This window comes from Piliocolobus tephrosceles, chromosome 12, assembly GCF_002776525.5.
Source record: "Piliocolobus tephrosceles isolate RC106 chromosome 12, ASM277652v3, whole genome shotgun sequence".
NCBI lineage: Eukaryota > Metazoa > Chordata > Mammalia > Primates > Cercopithecidae > Piliocolobus > Piliocolobus tephrosceles.
Window position 1 is genome coordinate 116,241,393 of NC_045445.1, and position 21,811 is coordinate 116,263,203.

The 21,811-nt window shown below is 36.5% G+C and overlaps 1 protein-coding gene across 1 annotated transcript in view; it reads left to right on the forward strand.

Moving 5' to 3' along the window:
- The window catches only part of DMD (dystrophin), a 2,292,995-nt gene that overhangs the window by 1,555,913 nt on the left and 715,271 nt on the right, over nucleotides 1-21,811 (forward strand). Inside the window, 1 exon segment of the mRNA XM_026451980.1 lies at nucleotides 17,912-18,013. Within this exon segment, the coding sequence (XP_026307765.1) occupies nucleotides 17,912-18,013 (102 nt within the window).

Consider the following 21,811-nt stretch of genomic DNA (forward strand, 5'->3'; position numbering starts at 1 on the left):
GGTAGCTCCCGACAAGAAAGAATTATCCAGTCCCAAATGGCAATAGGGCTGAAGCTGAGAAACCGTGACTTAAACTCACATTACATCCTAATCGAAACTACTTTGTTCCGTTCTGAGCCATAGGATTCATCAGATAAAACCTGTTTTTATTGGTACAATATTTAAATCCAGAGACCCTGTAGTATAGTAATTATGTATGCAGAATTTGCCTCAGAAAGACTAAGGTTCAAATCTCAGATTCACCATATGTTAGTTTGTGCCCTAGGCAAGTTTCTGACCTTTCATGACTTTAGTTTTTTAATATGAAAAGACGATAATAGTATTGCTGAGAGGCTCTGCAATGAAGATTGAGATTAATTAAGATGATTTATATTAAGTGCATAGCAAAGTGTTTGCACTTAGTCAGTTTTCAACAAATGGTAGCAGTTAGTATTACCTTTACATATACTAAATCATTTCATCATGACCTGCTAAGAAAAGCCTGGTCACTTTCCATATTTTACTGTTTTTAAGATACCATTGATTAGAGTATGCATCGTTATTTTTCACCAAGAAAAATGTGCTGCCAATTTAGACTATGACACGCTTTCATTTATAAAACGTGTCCCAATTTCAGAGCAGCCAACCTGTTGAAATAAAATGTGAGTCTTATAATTGATTACTGTAAAACACAACAGTAAGTCTTCTTTGATTAGGTGCAACTGAACAATACTATGACTGACCACATTCAGTATCAAAGTCACTTAGAAGGATACAGGAATATAGCTTAGCAGGAAGGCAGCATCAGGTATCTCTCTTTAGTAGGATGAGTATGCGTAACAATCTCTGAAGCACCCAGAGAGCCATCCAAGAGTTATTCACTTTGCAGCACCTGTCCACTATCACATGGCATCTCAGGTGGACAGGAAGGAAAAAAATGGAGATGCTGGGTCAACTCTGGCCTAGAAGCCTTATGCATCCCAGAGGCTAATGCCCTTGTAACATAGTTTCCAAGGTCCTCAAAAAGGACATGCTTAGTTACAAGAATGGTTGTACTTGGGGATGCCCCAAAATTATGGTTTTGCATTAGGCATTTATAGTTCATATATGGAACACCTAACCAAGGTGTAATTTACCAGTCCCAATCATTGTTTTTTTAATCTGAAGCAATGTTGCCTACTCACACATTTGACATTCCAACTTTATCAGTTTTCTAGGGAGAAGGAAGCTAGAAAGTTGATTGAAGGACAAATTCTCATGCAGATGGACAAAGGGTGTTTTTAACCCTTTACTCACAATAATATCTGTTAGTTTCATTTATTTTGTATTTACAGATACTGAAACTTAGAGAAGTTAAATGACTTGCCCCCAACTCATGGGCTAATAAGCCTAGAACCTAGGTGTTCTTATTTCTGAACTGATTATTTCCAACACCACTGTAATGTCCTAAAGCAAGAGTCAGCAAACTATGGTCCAAGGGCTAAATTTAGCCCTGCACCTATTTTCATAAATAAAATGTTATTGGAACACAGCCACATTTATTTGTTCATGTATTGGACCTGACCACTTTCATGCCACATTGGCAGAATTTGGGTTTGATCCACAAAGTCTAAAATATTTACTATATGGTGTTTTATAGAAAATGTTTGCTAACCTCTGCTCTAAAATATAATTATAAATTGGCCGGGTGCAGTGGCTCACACCTGTAATCCCAGCACTTTGGGAGGCCGAAATGGGTGGATCACTTGAGGTCAGGAGTTCGAGACCAGCCTGGCCAACATGGCAAAACCCTATCTCTACTAAAAACACAAAAATTAGCCAGGCTTGGTGGTGCATGCCTGTAATCTCAGCTACTCCGGAGGCTGAGGCACAAGAATCGCTTGAGCTGGGGAGGAAGAGGTTGCAGTGAGCCGAGATCATGCCACTGCACTCCAGCCTGGGTGACAGAGCGAGACTGTGTCAAAATAATAAATACATAAACAAATAAATTGTAATTATAAATTGTTTAACTCTTTCTCTGAATGTATATAAGGAGTTAAAAGAAAAGCATTTATTTCTAATGTTTAATTATTAAAAATGCCCATGTATTTATTATTTTATTTTTAATTGACAAATAATAATTATATGTATTTATGAGGTACAATGTGATGTTTTGATATATGTTTACTTTGTGGAATAATTATGCATACTTGAAAGATTTTAGAGCCACAAAGCCTGAACCTAACCATTTCTCTACATGAGTGGTTGGCCAACTTTTTTCTTTAAAAGGCCAGATAGAAAATATTTCAGTCAACTTTTGAGGCTTTGTGGGCCATTTGGTCTCTGTTGCAAATAGTCAATTCATGCTAGGATTGGAACCTAGATAACCAGACTCAAGAGCCCATACTCTTCACCATTAAGGACTTAGGAAGGCAGCAAGACCTGGGAGTACCAGTTTAAATGAATGTTCTTTTAAGCAGTGTCCTGTGCTGCTATTAAACCAGACCAGAACTTTGGCCCTTAGTTAAGAACTGTATGTACAAAGTTTTCCAAAATAGGGGCTTCAGGTTTTCACAAAGTCCTTGCATCCAAACAACGCAGATTTTACCCCCTTAAGAATCTGTTCTTAACTACCATCTGTTCTCTGCATTCCTAAAGTCCAATCTTAATACAGCAGCCAGAATGATCTATTTAAAAATAAGTCAGATCACATCACTCCTTTGCTGAAAACCCTCCTATGGTTCCTAATCTCACTCAGAGTAACAGTCAAAATCCTTCCAAAGACGCAGGACCTATCCTCCTCCATCCCCAACACTATGGCCATCGTTCCTACTACCTCCTCTTGCTCATTCGATTCCACTCACCCTGGTGTCCTTGTTTTTTTAATTGAACCTACACATACAATCCTGCCCCAGGGCCTTTGCACTTGCTGTCTCTGCACAGATTGTTCTTTCCTGAGATAGCTGCTTGAATCCTTCCCTCACTTCCTTCAGATCTTTATTTAAATACCACCTACCCAGTGAGGCTTTCCCTGCAGGCACTTTCTAAACTCTCCACATCCCACCTCCCTTTGCCCCATACATAAGTCTCTTATTCCCATCCAATGCTTTAAATTTTGTTCTTTAGCACTTTTCACTCTTCAAAGCACCATAATTTCTCTTTTACTATACATTATCACCATTAGAATGTAAGTTTTATGAGGACACAGAAAGTTTGTCTGTTTTATTCACTATTACATATCTAGCACCTCAAACAATGTTTAGCACATAATAAGTAATCTGTCAATATTCATGAAATGACTCAAGTGATTTTTTTGGAAGTGTTTTGGTGATATTTCATTTGTCAAAAGAATTCTGCCAAAAAAACTTTGAAACCCCCACTTTAAGGTGGAGAGCTTCCATAGAGGCTTCTGGATGTTACTTGATGGTCACACCTATGTCCACTCTTTCACTGGCCTTGAACATTTCAAGTATGCAGCTTACCTTATATCTTCACAGTTCACAACACTTGCCAGTTTGAAAATCAATACTGCATTATGCTTTGTATATTCGGACAGATTATTTTTGAAATCCATAAATCTCTAAGTCTTTTTTTAAGTCTCCCTTTGGTGAACTGCCCTTGATTAGTTCAAAATGGAAAGAGAGAACCTGTCATTCTTTGTCAATCAGCTTGGCATGTACTTGACAGCATGTAGTTATAGTGAAAGCGAGCTGTGTTGCAGTGGTCTGGCAAACCTAATTGTAGATAAATAAAAGAACAGTCACCCAACATGAGAGGAAAGACAAAGAAACTCAACTGAACAATGTTGTGTTTTTCCATCCATCAGCCTTCATTTGTCAGAGTCTGCCTGACAATCTGGGCCACAGAAATCAGGCTTTAACACAATATTGATTCCATTTCATATTTTGTTTCTTGCTACCCTTTTTAGCAAACAGTTTCTATATGGAATGAGAGATAGTGCAGTCAATGTATGCGCCCAAGGCACATTTATATTAAAGGCTTACTTTGGTCTTTTCGTCCCAGAAATCACATATTTTTTTGTTTGTTTTACTATAATATTGTAATTGTCAGCTCTTGCTGCAGTAACAAACAATGACAAAATTCCAGTGACACATAACAACAAACATTTATTACTCACTCATGTGTCTGCAGATCAGCTGCAGCTTTACTCCACACTATGAATCAAGTTAAGGTCTTTTCATTCTAGACTTTGGATCTGCTCTAAACGACTTCTCATCCCAGGACCCCAGCGGAAAGAGCAGCTTTTATATGGCATATTATTCTCTCATGGTGGAAGATAAGAACAAGGGGAACCAGCAAATCTTGAATTGCCTTTAAAGTTCCAGCTAAGAGCTGCCACACAGTCCTTTCTGCCCAAGGTCTATTGATCAAAGGTACACAGTCAAGCCCAAAGTCAATGGGAAGGGGAGTATATTCACTGCAGGGAAGCCATATTAAGAGAGGAAATGAATAATAATGGACTGACAAATCAATCATAGTATCCACAAATATCTTAGGAGTTCATTGATTCCAAAATGCATTTTTTAGTATTTCAACACCTCTGAACTTGAGATGTCGTACAATAGATAGTGTTTACAAAGTCTAGGTGTTTTTTGTGTTTTTTTGGCTTTCTTAGTTTATATAACAATAGTGGCCCTTTATCATCAATGATAGATTACATAGAAAAACTGCTGATTGTGAGGATTGACAAAATAGCCAAATGGCAGAAGGCACTCTTTATAAATAAGTAAGTTATCAGTGGGAGCTGAGTGATGAGAACACGTGGACACATAGAGGGGAACAACACACACTGGGGCCTATCAGAGGGTGGAAGTTGGGCAGAGGGAGAAAACCAGGAAAAATAACTAATGGGTACTAGGCTTAATATCTGGGTGACAACATAATGTGTACAACAGACCCCCATGACACAGTTTACCTATGTAACAAACCTGCACATGTACTTAAAAGTTAAAAAAATTAAGTGAATGGAAATTTGTGTTTACAAAAAAGTTGTCATTTTTATCTTGAATTCCTTTTTTCAGTAGCAATATTTATATCTCATTCAGATCAGCTCATTTGATTAGAAAACCAAGCATTAATAGTAGATCCTATGTCTACTTATTCATCTATTCATATACATTCCTTTATAAATATACATTCATATATATTTAGAAGACCAGTTGGAATACATAAGTGCCATTCCCTCATTTAATTCTTTCGTAGCTCCTCCACTACAGTTCTGAGGGTGGTATACAAGATCCTTCTTTCCTCTGGCTTTTGTTTTCTATTTCTACTCCATTACTTCCCATTCCCGTACATGATAGCTCCATACTGCTTCTGCTTCCTGTCTTTGCATATTCCATATTCCCTCTTGGAATACATTCTCTCTGCCATCCATCCCCTTATAGTAAGGTGCATGAGCTGTTTCTGCTACCAGCCTTTCTGTCCTGACCTTCTTGTCTATCAAACACAAAACTAATCAGTTCTTGCTCTGTGCTCCATTGTACATTGCACTTGACTAGTTGTTATACCTGACACGCTCTAAGTTTAATATGTATTTGTGTGTCTGCATTCCCCATTCCTACCCCAGGCAGTGAAACATAGTAAGCATTGAATAAATGTTTGTTGAATGAACAAATAAATAAATAAATGTTTGAACATACATGGAAAGGTTGTTTATGTCCTCCTTATAATGTGCTTTGAGATATATATTCTTAATATATATAATCATATATTCTAAGGTTATTAGTAGGCAACATGAAGAAAATTTAAAGAAATTAAGTACAAGAAAGGAAAATAAGGAAGAATTTTTCCCTGCTGTACTATTTCTACAAACACCAAATTTCTAGTTAAACACATGCACACACAATCAGCATGATGTTGAATTAGAAATATAATGTTGAATAAATCAATTATTAGAAAATGTAAATATATATTAATTTGCCTCTGACTTGATACTTTTACCCTCAAAGGTTTTTTTTTTTTTTTTTTAACCTCTTTTCATCACTAATCTTTGCTTCACTGCTTGTCGGATCAGTAACTGCCCATTATTAGTAATGCCATTTAATAAGAAATAAATAAAACTAAAGGTGCTTAGAGTTACTCCATTTAAAAAACTTATCAGGGCTGAATTTCAAAAGAGACTATGATATTCTCCTACTGTTAGTGAACCATTACTCCCTATTACCTAATTAATACAAGTTATTTTCTTAAAGTTATATCTGACATTGCAGTGAACTATCAATACTATGAAGAAAATAAAACTCTCCTTGTATCATAAAGATCTTTACACCTGGTGCACAATCTTGCATTGGAGGGGACATTAAGAATAAGGCACGGGGAAAAAAATACCTTAATGGAAATGTTCTATTATTAGAAATGAGGCTTTTTGGTGGAAATCCCTTGACGACTTTCTTGTCTGAATGTTCTTTGAAGTTGAACACTTTCTCCTTACAAAAGCCGGCCACTATAATTAGCTGTGTTTCCATTTTAGTGGTGGCCTTCTTCACCTTATCTGAAATCATATAAAGATGTGAGGCCATTTGTGAGATAAAAGGTTTTCTCAAACCAATTCTCTGACCTGGATATCAGAGGTTTGGCAATCAGAAACCCACTAAGAGAAACCCTCAGAGCATTTTCAAGGCTATGTAAAAATTTATTTACTTTTCTGTGAAAAGAGACAGGATTTTCTCTCATTTATATTCTGGAAGAATATTGTAGAATGTATTTGAGTTCAAGAGGAGGAGAATTAATTAACATAATATTAAGAAGCATGTCAATTTTGGAAAGAAATAAGCATATATGTACATGTGCATACATGCATGCATACACACATACACACAGTATACAAATAGATTAAGAAAGGAAGGAGAGATTTGGTGACACATACTTCCTGGATATAATCTCAACTCTGCTATTTACAAGCCACATGGTCTTGGATAATTGACCTAATCGCTCTCAATTTCAGCACCTGTGAAATTAGATACAACTTTTTTTGTAGGAGTGTATGTGTGTATGAAAAGCACAGTGTTTGACATATAGTAAGTGTTTTAGCAACTGTAGCTTGTTAATATTATCATAGCAGTTAATATCACTATAGCAGTTACTTGCCATTTTCAGCACAGCTAATGATTTTAGTACCATTTTCTAATCTTTCCATCTCATGTGGTTTCTTTGGAGTTGTTTCTTGCTTTGTTTTTTAGCTTTTCTATGTCACATTTTATTTGCATGGAAAAATAACAAATGTTTAAAATTTATTTTACATATTCTTTCATTTTTAGCATAATTGTCAGTTCTTATAGTTTATTTTCCTTAAACTCACTTAAGAAAATATATACTAAAGAATATTTTCAGTGAAGTTAATTGGATTTACTACAGTTGACCCTTCAAGCAACAATATCTTGCCCTTAATAACTGACCTATCTTTGAACTAATAAATTCAACCTGCAAATAAATGTAGTGAGGTAAATTGTAGAAATTTATCTTCAAAATGGTCTTTCTAAAGTGATCTATCAAAGGTGCATTTAATTAGAGGTCCAGTTCTCCAAAAATGTGCCAAGGAAAAGTAACCACCAAGAATTTAGAGCTGAAATGAATTCTTTCACCCGTTGCTCTATTTCTATAGAACTGAGAATAAATCTCATCTAGGTACTTAAAATCTGTATTATGTCATTGAAGGATGAAAAGATGACAATAGTGATGATAGAAGGACACGGTAATAGGAAACATTTCAATAGAGGGAAATGATGTGACTATGCAATGTTCATTCACCAGAGGACTAAATCTAGGGCTATTTTGGTGACTTGAATGGGGAATATTCTACTTCCTGCAAGTGAAAAATATGGACATTTCATTTGGCATGCCACCTGCTCTTCAGTCCATCATCTAGCAAGCACCTGCTTAGTACTTTGGAGCTCTAAATAATACTGGGACTACTCAAATGTCAGCCTTGTTGCTATTTCTGTTTATTTGCCAATAACAATTTTATTAATTAAAATTCATATGTGAATGTCTTAAGGAAATTCCTCGTAGTAGTCAAAGCAGACTCCTGATCCTATCTATCTGCCAGTGCCTTTTGAATAGTGGTATCTATTCTTCATGATTTTTGGAACTATTTATGGGTGACTGAAGAACATGGGGTGGATAGAGAAGGATGCTAGTCATTTGGCTGCATACAGGAAACACAGATGGAATTATTGACTATTTCTGTTCATTTTCTAAAAGTATAGAATTTACACTGGATTGTACATATAAGCAATTTTAAAGGAAGAAATATCAAGCCTTTTGAATTTGTTACAATGTTGCAAGACTTTTTAAAAATCTTAAGAATTTTTATCATAGAGAATGAATTAATCCTCTTATAATTTTAGGTTTGTTTCTTCCATAATGACTGTCCTTAAAGATTGTGTGTGTGTGTGTGTGTGTGTGTGTGTGTGTGTGTGTATTCCTTGATTTTCCAGAGCAAACGTTCACATTGATTTGTTTTACTGACCTTGATATAGTTGCTCCCATTGTAAGATATATCTAGTAAGTTTACTGTTGTTACCTAAATCTGTTTGCTGAATTTTAAAAATGGGAACATGTAGTAAATTTGGGGAAGAAGAAGCTAGTATTTACAAAGTAAACCGAGAACATTGGATATAAACCCTCATTTCATTTTAACCTCCAATGAAGGATATATTCAGTATTAGTATTTCTATTATTTCTTTAGTTTCCTTGCTAATCTGTAATATGTAACATGGTGGCACCCCTTTTCATATAATTCTCTCCTCATTTCTATTTTGGGTTTTTACATATTCTTGTTTCAGTATCTTCTGCTCTTTCTATCTTTCATTGGTTCAACTTTCTTCTCTTATCTTGTGGAGGTGAATACCTAATTCCGGCTCTATCCTCCTCAGTCACTCTACAAGTATCACTGGGACAATATTGTCCAACTACTGTTTTTACCTCCAAACCTGTATTCTTAGCTTTACCCCTAATCTGCACACTACACTTGTTTTTCCAATTACTTTCTGTACATTTGCATCAGTGTTACTCACAGGCACCTTGACTCATGTGCCCAACCTGTAAACATTATTGCTTCCATGTACAGGCTCATCTATCTTCCCTATTCCCCTAGACAGTTTCTCTCAAGTTATAAAATCTTGGTGATTCTGAAAATTTTCTTTTTCCCCATCAAGTCCTGCCAGTCCTGTATCCACAATATAAGAATGATACTGCCTGAACATCCATGCTGCTCCTGTTTGTTCAATAAGTACTTGGACTTCTAAAGGAATATCCTATGTTTCTTCCACCGGCCCCTTATCCTTAAAATCTTGCCTCCAATCTGCTGCTAGAGTTACCATCTTAAAAGAGTCAAATCAGGGTTGGTATCCAATAAATATTACAAAGTACTAAGTTCTTGGTGTATACAATCAACTTGAGAGAAAGAGAGGGAGAGAAAGAGAGAGAGAGAAAACTTTATTCTGTCCTCTACAACACCTGAATGATTCTGTACATATTTATGTTAACAGAGCATTGTACTACTTCAAATCCTTATACAAGCCAAACTCCTCGCCGCCTTTTGGCAATTGAACTGGCTTTTCCCTCTGCCTGAAATAGTCTTCAGTATGTTGACATGACTCATTTCTTCACTTCATTCCATTTCCTGAAGAGAGGAGCAGTCTTCTGTGCTCACAATGCCTAAAATAGAGCCCACTGTCACTCTCTACTTACTTTTTTAAGTCTTTCTTCATAGCATACATATGCATATACATATACATATACAGACATACCTCTGAGACACTGAAGGTTCAGTTCCAGACCACCATAATAAAGTGAGTCACATGAATTTTTTGGTTTCCTGGTACATATAAAAGTCATGTTTATACTACACTGTAATCTATTAAGTATGCAACAGTGTATGCCTAAAAACTAATGCACATGCCTTAATTTAAAAATACGTTATTGCAATGTTCAAGCTGAGAGCCAAATCAAGAATGCAACCTATTTACAATAGCCACAAAAAATAAAATATCTAGGAATACATCTAACCAAAAGGTGAAAGATCTCTACAGGGGTAACTACAAAACACTGCTGAAAGAAACCATAGATAACACAAACAAATGGAAAAACATTCCATGTTAATGGAAAGGAAGAATCAATATCATTAAAATGGATATACTGCTTATAGCAATCTACAGATTCAATGCTATTCCTATCAAACTACCAGTGTCATTTTTCACAGAATTATAAAAAACTATCCTAAAGTTCATATGAATCTAAAAAAGAGCCTGAAGAGTAAAAGCAATCATAAGTGAAAGGAATAAGGCATGATATTAACCAACTTCAAGCTATACTATAAGGCTACAGTTACCCAAACAGAATGGGACTTTTACAAAAACAGAAACTCAGACCAGTAGAACAGAATAGAGAACCCAGAAATAAAGCCGCATACCTACAGCCATCTGATCTTTAACAAAGTAAATGAAAAAATGGGGAAAGGACTCCCTACTCAATAAATGGTACTGGGATAGCTGGCTAACCATATGCAGAGGAATGAAACTGGACTCCTACCTTTCACTATATACAAAAATTAACTCAAGCTGGATTAAAGATTTAAAAAAATAAAATCTCGGCCAGGTGTGGTGGCTCACACCTGTAATCCCAGCACTTTGGGAGGCTGAAGCAAGCAGATCACAAGGTCAGGAGATCGAGACCATCCTGGCCAATGTGGTGAAATCCCGTCTCTACTAAAAATAGAAAAAAATTAGCTGGGCATGGTGGTGCGTCCCTGTAATCCCAGCTACTTGGGAGGCTGAAGCAGGAGAACCGCTTGAACCAGGAAGTTGGAGGTTGTAGTGAGCCCAGATAGCATTACAGAACTCCAGCCTGACAACAGAGCGAGACTCCGTCCCTAAATAAATAAATTAAATTAAATTAAATCTCAATCTAGAAGAATCCTAGAAGAAAACCTAGGAAATACTATTCTGAACATCACCCTTGGGAAAGAATTCATTACTAAGTCCTTAAAAGCAAATGTAACAAAACCAAAAATTAACAGGTGGGATCTAATTAAACTAAAGAGTTTCTGCACAGCAAAATAAACTATCAACAGAGTAAACAGACAACCCACAGGATGAGAGAGAATATACACAAACTATCCATCAGACAATGATCTAATATCCATAATCTATAGGGAACTTAACAAGCAAAACACAGATAACCCCATTAAAAAAGTGGGCAAAAGACATGAACAGATAGATACCTCTCAAAAGAAGACACACAGGTGGCTAACAGATATGAAAAAATGCTCCACATCACTCATCATCAGAGAAAAGGAAATCAAAACCACAGTGAGATACCATCTCACACCAGTCAGAATACCTATTATCAAAAACTCAAAACATAATAGATGTTGGTGAGACTGCAGAGAAAAGGGAACATTATACACTGTTGGTGGGAATGTAAATTAGTTCAGCCACTGTGGAAAGCAGTTTGGAAATTTCTCAACTTAAAATGCACTATCATTCGACCCAGCAATCCCATTACTGAGTATATATCCAAAAGAAAAGAAATCATTCTACTAAAAAGAGACATGCACTTGTATGTTCATTGCAGCACTATTCACAATAGAAAAGCCAAGGAATCAACCTAGATGACCATCAACGGTGGACTGGATGAAGAAAATGTGGTACACATACAATATGAAATACTACACAACCATAAAAAAGAATGAAATTATGTCCTTTGCAGCAACATGCATGCAACTGGAGGCCATTATCGTAAGTGAATTAGTAGGAACAGAAAACCAAATACCACATGTTCTCACTTATAAGTGGGCCTAAACATTGGGCATTCATGGACATAAAGATGGCAACAGTACATACTGGAAACTAGTAGGGGAAGAAATAAGGAAGGGGCAAGAGTTGAAAAACTATTAGATACAATGTGCACTATCTCAGTGACAGGATCAGTCATACTCTAAACCTCAGTATCACCCAATAAGTATATAAATGTAACAAACCTGCACATGTACCCCTTAAATCTAAAATAATAGTTGAAATTATTTAAAAACTACTTTGTTGCTGAAGCTTGCTAACAATCATCTGAGCCTTCGATGAGTCTTAATCTTTTTGCTGATGGATGGTCTTGCCTTGATGTAGATAGCTGCTGACTGATCAGAGTAGTTACTGATGAAGGTTGGAGTGACTGTGCCAATTTCTTAGAATAAAACAACTATGAAGTTTGCTACGTTGATTGATTTTTTTCACAAAAGATTTTTATGTAGCATGTAATGCTATTTGATAGCATTTCACTCACAGTAGATCTTTCAAAAATGAGGTCAAGCCTCTCATACCCTGCTGCTGCTTTACCAACTAAGTTTACAGAATACTCTAAACCCTTTGTTGTCATTTCAACATTGTTTACAGCATCTTCACCAGAAGTAGATTCTGTCTCATGAAAACACTTTGTTAAGTTCATCTATAAGTAGCAACTCTTCATCCATTGAAGTTTTATCATGAGATTATAGCCACTCAGTTACACCTTCAGGCTCCACTTCTTATTCTAGTTCTCTTGCAGTTTTTTTCCACATCCACAGTAACTTCCCCCACTAAAGTCTTGGACCCTCATAGTCATTCATGAGGGTTGGAATAAACTTCTTCCAAACTCCTTGTAATGTTGATATTTACTACTTTCCATGAATCACAGATTTTCTTAATGGCATCTGGAGTGGTGAGTCCTTTCCAGAAGATTTTCAGTTTACCCAAATCCATCAGAGGAATCACTGCCTAGGGCAACTATAGCCTTACAAAATATACTTTTTAAAGAATAAGACTTGAGAGCTGAAATGACTCCTTGATCCAAAATCTGCAGAATGGATGTTGTGTTAGCAGGCATAAAAACAAAATTAATCTCTTGGTACATCTTCATCAGACCTTTTGGCTGACCAGGTGCATTATCAACAAGCAGTAATATATTGAAAGAGATTTTTTCTTCTGTGCAATCGGTATGGCCAATGGGCTTAAAATATGCAGTAAACCATGCTATAAAGAGATGTGCTATCATCCAGGCTTTGTTGTTCCCTTTATAGAGCACAGGCAGAATCTATTAGCATAATTGTAAGGGCCCTAGGATTTTTGGAATGGTAAATCAGCATTGGCTTTAATTGAAAGTCACCGATTGCATTAGCCCCTCACAAGAGAGTCAGCCTGTCCCTTGAACTTTCAAAGCCAGGCATTGACTTCTCTCTAGCTAGTCAATGAAAGTCCTAGATGGCATCTTTTTCCAATAGAAGACTGCTTCATCTACACTGAAAATCTGTCGTATAGTGTAGCTACCTTCATCATCTTAGATATTAGCTTAATCTTCTGGGTAGTTTGCTGCAGCTTCTCCATCAGCACTTGTTGCTCCACCTTGCACTTTTATGTTACGGAGAGGGTTTCATCCTAAAGCCTCATGAACAAACCTCTGCTGGCTTCCAACTTTTCTTCTACAATTTCCTCACCTCTCTCAGCATTCATACAACTGAACAGAATTGAGCCTTGCTCTGAATTAGGCTTTGGCTTAAGAGAATGTTGTGGCTGTTTTGAACTTCTGTCCAGACCACTAAGACATTCTCCATATTAACAATAAGGCTGTTCTACTTTGTTATCGTTTGCATGTTTACTAGACTAGCACTTTAAATTTTCTTCAAGAATTTTTCCTTTGCATTCACAACTTAGCTAACAGGCACAAGAGGCCTAGCTTCCAGCCTATCTTGGCTTTTGACATGCCTTCCTCACCAAGTTTAATCATTTCTAGCTTTTGATTTAAAGTGAGAGGCATGCAACTCTTATTTTCCCTTGAACACTTAGAGGTCATAGTACAGTTATTAACTGGCATAATTTCAATGTTGTTATGTCTCAGAATAGGGAGGCCCAAGGAGAGGAAAAGAGGTGAGGGAATGACTGACTGGTCAGTGGAGAGTTCAGAATACATACATTAATGGATTAAGTTTGCCATCTTATATGGGCACTGTTTGTGGCACCCCAAAACTATTAAAATAGTAACATCAAAGATTACTGATTACCTGTCACCATAACAGTTATAAAAATATTGAAAAGGCTTGAAATATTGTGAGAATTATCAAAATGTGACACAGAGACATGAAGTAAGCACATGGTGTTGGAAATGTTGCTGATAGACTTGCTTGATGCAGGGTTGCTACAAACCTTCAGTTTGTAAAAACTGCAGTATCTGCAGAGCCAATAAGGCAAAACTCAGTAAAATGAGGTACACCTGTACATATACATACATGTGTCTTAAATATCCATTCACACATATGCATATGTGCATATGTGCATATTATGCCTATATGTTGATATGTGTATTATATGTCATACCTAATACACATATATATGTATATACATGTATATCACACACATATATTCATATTGTAAATTGAAAATTTTCTAGTGCTGTATCCCAATCTCTAGCTTATGGTGGGCCCTCCAAATCATTTGATAAATATATTGAATAGATGATGCAGCAGCTATCTTTTGAATACGTACTCTATTTTTAGAAATATAAATCTTTTTTAAAGGTTGGAATAATATACGAAGTTTGGTGTTCAGTGCAAAAGGTTTTAACATATAAATACTATGAAAAGCAAAAGTTGCATCAAATGTATCAAATACAAATTATATGTATTGGGAGACAGAGGGACATGTTAAATTTAAGGGAATCTGAGGAGAATATTGACTTCCTGTGTTCGATGAGTGAAAAAGAAAAGTGAAGTGGGAGTGTTTGAAAGGAAAGATGAGCTTTTCCTTGCTAGGACAGCACAGATTTTAATACTCATAGAAGTTTTTAGTTTTGTATAGGAAGTATGATCCTCCAGCCCTTTAAGTTTACTCTTCTACTGAAATTACAAATGAAAACTAAGAAATGTTTACTAGGCTTCAAGTGTAATAGTTATAAAGTGTCTGATTAGCGGTCCCACATTCAGATGTTGGTTATGTAAAATATTCATGCTAAATAATATAAATGCTAAAACATTTGTATTTATGATTTTCCCTTGGTTTGCTAGATGGAGATTAAATTATCCAAATTCAGCTAAGAAGAAAAATATGGAATAAATGGAATTTTAGTTTAAAGGAAGTCAATTAAAGCATGAATTCAGTATAAAATAATCCCATTTTAATTTATAATAGAAATGGGTTTTCTGAGACACTATTGTAATCAATAACGTGAGGATGTAAAATTTCCCAAAAAATCGCTAAAGGAAATCCAAAAGTAGAAAAGTAGACTCTGTATTTAACTCTAGCAGATTATTTAGAAAGAAAATAATCTGTGCCATGAACCTTTCGACTGTCTGCATGAACAAATGTCTCTAGTAATACACACTCTAACTCAATTCCCATAGGCTCAAAGTTGCAACAGTATTTATTTGCCCATTCAACAATTTTTTGTTTAGCACCTACTATGTGTTAGGCACTTCCAGGGATGTGAGTGAACGAGGTAGTTATGGACCTTACTCTTACAGAGGATAATTCTTTAGGAATGGTCAACACTATACGTATACACATAGTTTGACTAACTGTGATGTGTTTTGAAGGAGGAAGCAAAGGAATTGAAACAGTGTAAATAAGACTGTAGGTTGGCAGTGGGAACAATGGTCTTTGCTATCATTTTTCAAAAATTCCAATGAATGGGAATGACTACTGTTGCATGACGTTGCGTGTCTCCCTCTGACCCATAGTGATTCTCTATTATCAGAGAGGTAGGACATGTTTTTCAGCATACGTGATAATGTCAGATTCAGATGGTGAAAGTACAATTCTTAATGCTTAGAAATCACATAATTTGATCAAGTCATTTAGATATGTTATTAAGTTGTTGTAAGATACGAAGAAGTAGCTGTTACTACTGCCAGTAGCATAAACTTTGGATTCAGACCTAGCCGTGTTTGAATATTAACTGTTCTACATCCCACGAGGTTGTGGGCAAGCTATTCACATCATTGTCACTACCATCACTACTATCCCACCCACCCTTGATTCATTTTCTTATCTGTAAATTGGCAATCTGTTTGAATCAGGGTTGGGGAAGGGAAATACTACTCATTATACAAATGGTAACTATGCTATCATCAATAATACAGTCTACAGCTATGGTGAAGCTAATCAGAAAACATTGTCTATTACCAGTAATTAGCAATATCAATAAATATCACAAGAAAAGTCCCAGCTGTCAGTGAATAAATAGAAAGTAGTGGTTTGTCTTAAGAGAAACACATACAAAATGAATGGTGGTGACAGTGCTTTAAGTCAACTCATCAGTTTATATGTGTAATGCATGTGTAATTTCAAATGTATAATGTAGACATTGTACATGGATTTGGCTTGGTACTTTATGGTATACATAAATGATAAATGTGTAGGTTGAAAATTCAGTTACTTTTTTTCCTTTTCTTAAATCATTTTTACTTTGGGGAAGATACGCTCTTTTGTCTACTTCCTTAGAATAATACATTTTATTTTCTCTTAAAGTATTTTGAGACCATATAACCATTTACTACACCAAAATGGTTTTTTGCAAATGGGGTATTCAAGGGTGAATTTATAGTGGCTGGGGACCTATTCGGAATTCAGTAAGTAAAGCTCGATTTTCTGATCTGAGATCAGAGCTATTTCTACCTCTAGCAAAGACATACAGTCATTCCGGGTGCTGCATTTTCAGGGAACAATGTGTTTTCTTGGCAAGGGGCAGTAAGACCATCAATTAGTAGTTCTACATATGTAAAGTAGTTAAACTCCTGTTATAAAGGAACTGAAATTTGCATACATAACCATTAACACATGAGGTTAGTTATATACAATTTTGACCAAAGTGCCTGTTTGCCGCTGGTGTTTATTATAATGAGAACTGGAGAAAAATAGTCTATCTCAAGAGTATGTGCTGAGCACCCATAAGTTGCAAGACAACGTACTGGGCAGTTTGAGATTATAGTAATTTGGGATTTCCTACTGATGAACTGAGAGGGAACAGGTACAAACACAGTATACAAAGGAAACAGGGGCATGAAGACACACACAGCAGTGCTGGGAGGCTCCGGGATAGGAGAGGGAGGAAAAGAGATGTGGGTTAATCAGGAGCTGCTCTCTGGGGAAGATTGTCCAGGCCCTGACTGATGCCTGACGTTGATTAATTGATACTCTATCCTAGTGTTTAACAAGTGTTCCATCCAAAAAGTCTTCTGTAATATTTAACTTCACTTCTGTCAGCTTCAATTTCTGCACATTTCTTTTGTCCTCTCATCAAGAGAGCTAAGCAGCAGATAGTAACAAAATGCTTATATTCCTATACCTAAAGGATCTCTTTGTCATGCTTCAGCCTTCTCCAGACTGAAGAAAAGCAAATAATACAAAAAAAAAAAAAAATCATTCTTTGAAAGGCCTATTTGACTCATTAATAAATAATAAGCTTTGATACTGTACTTTAAGTGTTTACCCTTTGGAAAGAAAATAATTTTGACAGTGATGTAGAAATAATTGTTTGATATTTATTTCAAAACAAAATTTATATCCAATACTCAAAACAGAATTTTGTAAAACAATAAGTGTATAAAGTAATATGAACATTAGGATTATTGAGATTATTAAAGCTAAAACTAGTGTTTATTCATATAAGTTATGTTAATTGTACTGTCATTATTGCATTTTACTTTTTTGAAAAGTAGAAAGTTAACGCCTCTGTTTCTATATGAGTATTATTATATAATTCAAGAAGATATTGGATGAATTTTTTTAACTTTACTTTGTTTCACATCTCTGTTTCTTTTCTCTGCATCAAAAGCTACATTTTTGTGCCCTTATGTACCCAGCAGAAATTGATCTGCAATACATGTGGAGTCTCCAAGGGTATATTTAAATGTAGTAATTTTATTGCTAACTGTGAAGTTAATCTGCACTCTATGGGTTCTTTTCCCCAGGAAACTGAAATCGCAGTTCAAGCTAAACAACCGGATGTGGAAGGGATTTTGTCTAAAGGGCAGCGTTTGTACAAGGAAAAACCAGCTACTCAGCCAGTGAAGGTAATGAAGCAACCTCTAGCGCTATCCATTACCTCATAATGGGTTATGCTTCCCCTGTTGTACATTTGCCATTGACGTGGACTATTTATAATCAATGAAATAACTTGTAAGGAAATACTGGCCATACTGTAATAGCAGAGGCAAAGCTGTCTTTTTGATCATCATATCCTATTTATATATTGTGATCTTAAGGCTGTTAACGAGTCATTGCATTAAAGAACTCATTTCTGTCCTGGTGTGCTGCCATCAATACAAAAGTAGTCCCACCTTCAAGGTAGATTAAATTCTTTGGGGTTTTATTGCTTTGCTTGCCAGCCTTGATGCTTTTCATATTGTTTGGTTTAATTCGAATCAAGCTACTACATCATAGTGTCTGTCTCCAACAGCTGTAAAGAATCACAATATGGTCTGTGACCTTTCTTTCCTTTGTTGCTCTTTCTTATAAAAGAGGAAAATCGACATTGAGGCTTCAGTATTTCATTGGGTCAAGAATTTTTAGTGAAATGTCATGTAATGGCTTATTTCTTTGGCAAAAAGCTGGCCTGGGATAAAGCTTTCCATTTTGTTTTCTTCTCCATATGCATGTTGAAGTCTAGGTCACATTTATTCACAGGCCATTACATAAGGAGGGAGATGGAAAGCCAGGTCAGTTTTAAAAAAATAGCTAATCAATGGCTTCCATTTGCAAATGAGAGTCCAGTGCTAAATACACGTTAGCAATAGGTTACCTGATTCTCTGTACCTGACTGAAATTATAATGGTTCCCATTATGATGAAGGTTCCTGAGATCCTGTAATTGTGGTTGTTTATTGATCAGTCTTGGTTTCTCAGTGAATGTTGCAGGCTTGGATACAATGAACCTCGCCCTCATGTTTAAAACTGCTTAAAATCAGTTCAGGTCAATAACCTCATTATACAGAACCAGTTTGTCCTTGCAAACAACATTACCATGACTTAGATTCTGTCTCTAAGGTCGCTGCTTAGTTTCCCTTGCACTTGGCCCAAGCTTAATTTCTAGAAGATTGTTTGTTTTCCTTACAGCTTGCAAGAGACTTTTCCTTAGGTAAAGTTGAAGTTTGCACCTGAGCTTAATGTCCAAACACCAGACACTGAAAATCACAGGTTTCTCTGTGGATATCAACATACATTTATTCAGGAATATATTGCAACCACTCCAAAAATCTAGAAAAGTAATTTGTATCCAGTTCAAGCCCAGTATAATCATTTTTCATAAACTAACAAAACTAACAATGTGCTCAGTATTTAATTCGAAGAGCTAGAGAAAGTCCTGAAAGCAGCAAATTTCAGAGTTTCTGTTGATGTTCTGAAGAAAGCCAGTCCCCAGAGCAGTTAACAGGGTGACTTTCATTGTAGCAAGCCATGAAATGCACAAATGGACAATTGCATACATTTCTGTCTACTCTTTGTTGATCCTCAAAGACTTTATGCCTTATGGTGTATGACTATGAATTAAGGTTTGTCACTAATTGTTAGAGATCACAAAGGTACATGTAATTTGGCTTTTACTTTTGTGCCTTTGTAAAAGAGAGAGAGAGAGAGAGATCTTAATTAAAAGCCAGTGAGACAATTTTTGCTTTCATTACGTACAAAACAATCCAAATACTTGATACTAACTTATCACACCTCCACCCACACACTCAACTACTGGGCCACTTGGAGATCACAACTGGGATCTGCCATGCCTGAGCATATCTGCTTCCTGCTAATGCATTAGTGATGTAAAAGGAGAATTACTTTTCTGGAATAAAAAGAACGAACCAGGAGCTGTTGCTTTCCTTCTCTTCCACAACCCTTAAAACCATTTTTGTAGCAGACAGCACTGTTCTTTCCTTCCTTCTTTTTTTTTTTTTTTTTTTCTCCTTGCCTGCTTCCCCATTTTCTCTCAGTTTGGCACATTGGGAGAAGCTGAACTTAAGGAAAAATTTATTCTTGTTTTCCCATTTCTCCCTTGGATTTGGAAAAGAATCAGCATATCAAGTTGGCTGGGCATGGTGGCTCACGCCTATAATCCCAGCACTTTGCGAGGCCAAGGCAGGCAGATCACCTGAGGTCAGGAGTTCGAGACCAGCCTGGCCAACGTGGTGAAATCCTCTCTCTACTAAAAATACGAAAATGAGCCAGCTGTGGTGGCAGGCGCCTGTAATCCCAGCTACTTGGGAGGCTGAGGCAGGAGAATCGCTTGAACCCGAGAGGCAGAAGTTGCAGTGAGCCGAGACCACGCCATTGCACTCTAGCCTGGGCTACACGAGCAAAACTCCGTTTCAAAATATATAGATATAGATATCAAGTTGATAGGGGCAAAAATGCAAGACTGATTTGGGAGTTATGGGGTGTAAAAAAAATGGTTGACTCATGCAAAACTTTTGCTATGGACTGTGACCTTGGAAACATCTGAAGATTAGCTGGGGTTTGTGGTAGCCTGAAACAACTAGAGGCTCAAAAAATGACCTCACAGTTTTGAACATGACACCCAGCAATACAAGGTAGAAAGCTGTGAGGGCTGTTTAAATCTCTGCATGGATCAAAAACTTATTTTTAAAGGTTAGAGTGATTTTTCTGAAGGACGCTCCATTGCTCTGATAGAAAGTGAACAAAGCCTTTTTCAACTTTGAGTCCATATATCAAAATTTAAAATGTGTCCTAGTTCTCATGCCTCTTCTTCACTCTGGGTCTTGCTACCTCTTAATAGAAGAGGAAACGAGTCTGAGTAGCCTGCAGCACATTTTCATGAGAGAATTGTGTTTCTGTTTTGTTTTGGGGGGCAGGTGCATTTGGAAACTGTAATAATTATGAAGAAAATGATATTCTTTAAAAAGAAAATGACAATCTCTCATGATGTATATGTAAGATCCAGTATTTAAATGGATAATTAGTATGTCCACCGCTTACAGACATTCTAATTAAAGACACATCAGGGAATTATTCTGTTTCTTAGGAAATTGACTTGTCTATTGGCACCTCCGCATTCTGCATCAGACAGCCTGTCTGTTCAGCTCCTACGCTCACCTCCCAAGCTGAGTTCTGATTGGAAGCTGAGTTAATCCCTGTTCAGTTTCTTTCCTCTTTCGTCTTTCCTTCACTTCATCCACTTCTTTAAGATTTCTTTTATTTTCAAAGATGGTATATTTCTGGTTTCTTTTTTGAAATCTCTGACTAACCAACTTCTTTATTTTCTTTGAGGACTTCCTGTAAAAGGTCAAAATTATGAAATAATACTACTAATGACATATATGTAGTACTAATCTCTGCTGCAAAATAACTGGAAAAATCTTAGGATCATATGATCAAATACCTCTCCATCTTTGTTTAACACTTCAGCTCTCTCTCTCTCTCTCTCCCTCTCTCTCTCTCTTCTCTCCCTGTCTCCCTCTCTCTCTCCCCCCTACACACATACTTTTTTTTTTTTTTTTTTTTTTATTATACTTTAAGTTCTAGGGTACATGTGCATAACGTGCAGGTTACATATGTATACATGTGCCATGTTGGTGTGCTGCACCCATCAACTCGTCAGCACCCATCAATTCATCATTTATATCAGGTATAACTCCCCAATGCAATCCCTCCCCCCTCCCCCCTCCCCATGATAGGCCCCAGTGTGTGATGTTCCCCTTCCCGAGTCCAAGTGAGCTCATTGTTCAGTTCCCACCTATGAGTGAGAACATGCGGTGTTTGGTTTTCTCTTCTTGTGATAATTTGCTAAGAATGATGGTTTCCAGCTGCATCCATGTCTCTACAAAGGACGCAAACTCATCCTTTTTTATGGCTGCATAGTATTCC